Source organism: Bemisia tabaci, chromosome 6 (genome assembly GCF_918797505.1).
Source record: "Bemisia tabaci chromosome 6, PGI_BMITA_v3".
In the NCBI taxonomy this organism is placed as follows: Eukaryota; Metazoa; Arthropoda; class Insecta; order Hemiptera; family Aleyrodidae; genus Bemisia; species Bemisia tabaci.
The window spans coordinates 12925500-12932020 of record NC_092798.1 but is presented as its reverse complement, the minus strand read 5'-3'; the positions used below and the strand labels follow the sequence as shown (position 1 = coordinate 12932020).

Below are 6521 nucleotides of genomic sequence, written 5' to 3'. Positions count from 1 at the left end.
ATTTAGCAAAAAGGAACCAGCACGATTACACTGTTATCGAAATCATGCAACTTCTTCTCTACTTTTGAAAATACCTAATATACGTACAATATTAAAATTTACACAATTATTTTCCTTTAAAATGAACAATTTTTTTGGTGGGAAGCACAAACTATTTGCTATTCTGAGAGATTATCAAGATAATTATGAGGAGGCAACGTTTCTACAACACTGCAATCGTGTTGGTTCCTTTTTGCTAAAATGCGATGCAATTCAGATTAATTTAGGGGTAATTTAGTGCCATCGATAAACTCATCACTACAAATGATTTCAACTTTAATCTGATATTCATGTTATTGAAGGTCTCCTTTGTTTATCGGTAATTAACCAGCATTGGTGATTAGATATTATCAGTTCACGGCATCAAAAAAAAAAAAAAAAAAAAAAAAAAAAAAAAAAAAAAAAAAAAAAAAAAAAAAAAAAAAAAATAGAGGGATGGAAACGGAGGAATCTCGTCAAGAGTACACTGAATCCAACTGTAAGAAGTCGGCCGTGGAAATGCCTCTGGGTAATTACCTCACTTGTGGTGTATTCCAAAAAATCTGCGTGTTTTCAATTTGTGCACACTTGAGTTTAGCGGAAAATAAAAACGGCCATGGCAAAGGCCACGAAAGTAGGCCCAGAAAAGTAGCGAACGAACGGAATCTCACAGCTGAGGCAGAGAGAGCTCACAAGATTTTGTCGAATATGTTCGACCCGGAATTGCACAAGGATGGGATTGACTATCCATTCAAAAACCACAGTGAGATCCTGCATTCACCCCCAGACCCCGACGACGAAGTTGAGCAAACTCGACCTTTGCCGAGGGATAAAACGCTGATCTGGGCTTATTTGAGGATGCATCAAGTTGTTCCCGATGTTGTGCCCCTGGTAGCGAAGGATGCCATTGAGGTAAGCTCAGCCTTGTACTAATTGGACCGAGTTAATCGGAGAAAATCCGGAAATAGCACTGATTTTTTTTTTAGGGTGTTCCGGAAGTACTGAGAAAGCACGGAAATTTCTTACAAAGATCCGAATTTTTTTTTCTTCATACCATGAGTGTTTTTTTGAAACAGCCTGGAAAATATGCAATCCATTGCGCAGTGATTCTTAGTGCTGTAATTTCCCGCTTGATTGAATAGTACAGCCAGTTTATCCTTAGGCCACCAATAGGCATCGAATTTCCTGGCCACGTCATTTTTCTCGCGATTTGCGCGTGAATTTCGTCACTTTCATCACAAAGGTACCAAAAAGAGTGCTGAATTTTCTTGCTTATGAGGTACTGAATATTTTTGAAAAGTATTTAAAGTACTGTAAAAGTACATACTTGATATTTGTCAACCAGTGTTAGTAGACACCCTATTATGCGACACAAAAATCCCGAAATGAAAAGTTGGCAGTGTCAAAAACGCCTTCAATTAAGGCGTGATACCTCACGAATTACGGAGAGTGCTAATAGTTGTATCTTTGCGCCTTAGCAATGCAATAGAAGGTTCATATTAAAAGGACCGCCGAGTTCATCGGGAAGGAACCAACCCACATTAAGCTGAAACTGAGAAAAAGAGGTTTGAAGTTTTATTCCTGCTTAAGGCTCAGCATAGAAAATAAACTTTAACTTCTCCTTTCACAAACTAATTTCTGTTTTTCGACTTTCAGTTTTTGGCAGGAGAAAATATACGGCTAGTGGAACTTAAAAACATTCTCAACTTAATTTTTAAGAAAATGTGGGTTGGTTCCTCTCTGATGAACTCGGTACAATTTGCGACCGTGCATGGGGAACGGGTTCTTCGGGCCAATTATTGAAACTTTGTAAGCACGACAAGACGAGACATGGCCCTATTATTTATCTCTTCATTATTTCTCTTGTAATTTTTTTTAAAAGTTTGGACTCTAGATCCAAGAGACTTTTTTTTCCAGTGTATGGTGATTTGAGGTTCATACTTCAAAGACGCAGTTTTTCGGGAAACAAGTAATCGAAATTCTTATCCGTCTCGCATGATGGACGAAATTTCCGGACTTCAAATCAACTTTACGCCCTTTATTAATACGAAAATGATCTGGCCCGCTCGCAACATATTCCTGGGGACTCCAGCAAAATTTTCCTGTTGAAATGTAAACAAGTAATTTTTCGATCCAACTCAACAAAAATCTCTGTGCTAAAAAGTTTCTCTCGTGGACAAAGGTCCAGGCCTTTCCTTGTGGATTTTCAGACTCAGTCTTACATCTTTTGACAGTTATCGCTGTTCGGTGGTACCATGATTATTGATGCATAGCCTGATTGTATTCATGCAAGGGTGGTTAAATGCATCAAAATGTTTCTCGCGATCGAAATTCGTCGAAATATCATAAATTAGTACAACACCCAATTCTTTTTTGCAGGTAACGTATAAAGACGACGCGATTGTGGATTTTGGTGCAGAACTATCCGAAGATCAAGTAGAAAATCAGCCAATCAACACAACTTGGCCAGTGGAAAAGGGAGCTCACTTTACATTAATACTTTTCAGTAAGTTTTATATATATTTGATTATTATAGGGTATCATCCTGTAATAACTTAATACGCTCCATGTGCGGTTTTCTGACCCCTTCCTCCTCCCATCCTCTCTAATTCAACAATAACGCTACTCAACAATTCCATATCACCAAAACTCTTTTCTTGAGCTTAGATTTTGGATAAATTTGCGAAAAAATGACAGCAAATTTTTCAGTTTTAAGTCACGAAGTCTGTTTTCATTGTTTCCGATCTTGTTAAAGGACTCTTAACCGCTGCACGTTAGCCTTTTTTGTAACATGTAAAATAGAGAAAACTAACAAAAGAACTTATGAGATGCCCTCAAATTGAGCTATAAATTCTGCAATAAGGTACTAATATTATTTCTAACTCAGATTAGAAACAAAATACGTGTCATTCGTTTTCATGGATGAGACAGAGAAAGTGGCTCTTTTTACAAAATGTGGTCAAATTTTTTTTCAGCTCCCGACTCACCATCAAGATTTGACCAGACTGAGGGTCAATTCGTCCTCTGGTTCGTAGCTGACATCAATGATTCTTGCAAAGCTAAATCTGGGAAAACATACGCAAAGTACCTGGGACCAAAAGCGTGGACAAAAAAACCAGGTAAGTTTATTGAATGAATATTTATCGAAAATTGAGTTGCATACGTAAGTAAAAAGGGCACATGAAAGGCAGGTTTGCTTCAATTATGTTTGAGCATAATGCGGCCTAAAACTACACATGCATGTTACAATTGTTACATCGATATTCAATAAATCCATAGAAGTTTACTGATCGAGTGAAAAAGATCAAAACGTTAGTGATTTTTGGAGGAATACGTTTTCATCTTTTAGAACAGAGGAAGTGCGGTAGCCGTTTTTCCTCTCATCTGAAGCCAATTTTCTTCTTCCCTCTATAGTTTCACGTATTGAAAATAAATAAAGAGGATGATGTTTTAAAATTTATGTAACATAACATTTTAACTCAACATCAGTATGAGTGAGGTAGGTGATATGTATTCTCTTAATTTCTTCTTTTTCTTCCTCTTCTTCTACTGCTAGTTCCTTTTCTTCTTCATCTGCTTCTTCTTCATTTCCGTCTTCTTTCTTTTCAGAAAGGAAAAGATGTGCGACGTTGGGTGAAATCAAAACTATTTACTTCTAATTTGTTTTCCAAATTGCGACTTACTGCATTTCTCTTAACACAGTCTATTCCGACAGTTTTGCTTCAAAGGCTCAAGTTTAAAGTGACCCCGCCAAGAATGGTATTGAATTGTTGACAGCCGAAGTCGAAAAATGCTTATCTCGGCTGATTGCCGCTCAAGTTCGATTTAACATTGGAAAAACAATCATCGAATTTTTTAAGGAATTTTCTTCATTTTTCTAAAAAAAAAAAAAAAAAAAAATATCGAAAAATTGTAAAGAAACAATTTGATCAGTTTTCCTCGAAGAAAGCAGAACACAATCAAAGATGTTTAATCCTTTGAATTCAGATAGACATTTTCCGCATTTCACCCTCCATATATGACCATGTGTTCTCCCATTTTTCTTCATGGCGTTGAAAAGCTATACTGTAGCAGTTTTGTGATATTGATGATATGTGTTCTCAGAACTGCTTGGTGAACTGCGGCGTTTCATCTATATTGTATTTAAACAACCAGAAACTCCTCTCCGTTATAAGTTGGGAACCACTTACAAAGAGTGAGTAAATTTGTTTTAAATAAATTTATGTACCTTATTATGATGATATTGAGTTATGTAAGTTACGGAGGAACAGTCGCAAAAATTTAAGTTTCTATTTGTTGTAGTTCTTTGATGATATATCGCAATTTCCTCTGAGGTTACAAAAAAGTTTCCTTGAAATTAGCTTTATGCACCTGGTGCTAAATTATAAAATGAGATATCAGACAAATCCTTGCCGCAGTAGATGCAATGAAGCCACTTAAAAGTCTCACAACCCTTTAAAGAAAATACTGAAAATTGGTAAAAATTATTTTTGATTTTGTAACTGTTGAAAATTGTGAAAATGTTGAACTTATGTCCTCTTGTTCTAGGAACACTGTAGCTTTTGACAGCCGACAATTATTCAACTTAACAAAATTCGTGCATGAAAACAAATTAGGACGACCAACCGCAATTAATATGTTCCAGATGTCTACGGTGAAGCAAAAGCGTAACTGGACGGTAATCTAATTTAAGAAATCAAATGGGAAATCCTCTCTGGAGGGTGTGACACCGAATTCCGTTTCAATACATTAAGGAGATCGATGGGTCTTTAATAAAGTATACGTAGTATGCAACCACTCATTGGAAAAGAAATTTCATTCGTCCACGAAAGTTCTAAGCTGAGGCATTGATACTAAACTTAAAGAAGTTTCGGGAGCTTTCGGGATAAAAAAGTGTCAAAATAACAATTAAAAGCAGAGTCATGGCGTTTGAATAGTATTTAGCTCAGAAATGCCTCGATGTGAAGCTGCGTAAAATACTCATCTGCCTAGTTCGAAGCACAAAATTTCCGGATTGTAATGTAACTTCACGCCCACTACTATCGAGACATGATTTGAATAGAGTGCAAAATATGCTTTAGAACACTGCGGGACTCAGTTTTTTATGAAGTTTCGAAATCTAATGTTCCAACACTGCTCAACGTTGATAGCTTTACCGAACATTTTGTCTAATCTCGAACCAAGTTTCCTTATGTGGACGGCCACTCGCCACTTGGACTATTAATTAATTATCAAACACCAAAGCATTGTTTTAAATATTTATTCCATTGAAAAGGTACATATGTTGACAACAATGTAATTTTTGGTGAAAATGTAGAACACATATTTTTTCACACAAGAGCAAATGAATTTTTGACCATATTCTCTATAAATGAAAATATTACTCTTCTCTATTTTAAATAAATTGATCAGAAAAATTTAGAAGAAAATTATGCAAATTTTAATCGAAGTTCATTAGTTTCTCGTGGAAATACATTCCCTAAGTCGTGAAAACAAAAGACTGAATAGAAAATCACAGATCTGAGCACTCTATACGCAGAATTTCAAAGTTCACGCTCTGAAAAAAAAAGTTCGGTCCTAGGAAGTGTATGGTGTTTGCATATCGGCCCTAAAATTCGGTTCATGAAATCGTGCTCTCGGTTATAGAAATCCCATCTTGGGTTTCGCGTTTTTTCTGTCGTTGGGTTTGGTTTAAAATTTCGGTTGCATGAAGAACCGTTGGTACGGTTATGAACTGAATAACAAGGCCGATATATTCGCTCCTCTGGCGTAAGCTCGTATTTCGATGTCCGCATGAGCCTCACAAAGCATGGATTTATATGTAATACATGGTTCACATGAGCATTGAGATATGCCCTTATGTCAGAGGGGCGACAATATGCAACATCGTATTCACAGGTCATTAACGTCCTAATTTTTTCTCTCAGTGAGACTTTCTCTAGTGTATACGAGATACCCACTCTTCTGTGCTAAATGTAATAAAATTCATAAGAAAATGTATGTCAAAAATATAAGTTTGTGAAATATTCAATTATTATTATTATTTTTATTTTCTATTTTTTCACGGAGATTTTCAATAATTTATAACCTCTTTAGGGTGTTTAGGTGCAATCCTCTTCATCTATTTCTACTAAGACCTAAGTAACAATACGTGCACAAAAACTTGATACTCTTTTGAAAAACAAAACCAAATAGGGAGATTATATTTTCAGGTGGGTTTACATTCAAGAGCTACGCTCAATTTTTATCATGACGTTTTCTTAAAAATCAAGTGAAACTTTATACCAGTAAGGAATTTACTTCAAATGTGAAAAAAAATGTAACCTATTTTTTTTTTAGACTTTTTCTTTTCTTATTCGAGTGTGTAAAAAATAATCAATTAAATATTAGCTGTCAATTTTAAAATGTCTGAAACAAAATGTACCTTTCCGAGTAAAGTCATTAAATTGTATGACAGCGACTTGAAAATCAAAAAGGTGCATGTCTTGGCCACCTATTTTGAT

General features: G+C 35.6%; 1 protein-coding gene across 1 annotated transcript; it reads left to right on the top strand.

Annotated features, from left to right (window-relative positions):
• The first annotated feature begins 474 nt into the window (after window positions 1-474).
• On the top strand, window positions 475-6049 carry LOC109035697 (OV-16 antigen). The gene is made up of 5 exons (XM_019049407.2): window positions 475-930; window positions 2398-2524; window positions 2994-3137; window positions 4123-4213; window positions 4567-6049. The coding sequence occupies exons 1-5, from the start codon at window positions 475-477 to the stop codon at window positions 4703-4705; spliced, it is 957 nt and encodes a 318-aa protein (XP_018904952.2). The 3' UTR covers window positions 4706-6049.
• Window positions 6050-6521: the final 472 nt, after the last annotated feature.

What these genes read in the sequence shown, in the direction of transcription:
- LOC109035697 (XM_019049407.2), top strand. Translation starts at nt 475, where the DNA reads ATGGAAACGGAGGAATCTCGTCAAGAGTACACTGAATCCAACTGTAAG. An exon ending in TAGCGAAGGATGCCATTGAG is followed by an intron (nt 931 to 2,397) that starts GTAAGCTCAGCC and finishes TCTTTTTTGCAG; the next exon opens with GTAACGTATAAAGACGACGC. An exon ending in TTGGGAACCACTTACAAAGA is followed by an intron (nt 4,214 to 4,566) that starts GTGAGTAAATTT and finishes CTCTTGTTCTAG; the next exon opens with GAACACTGTAGCTTTTGACA.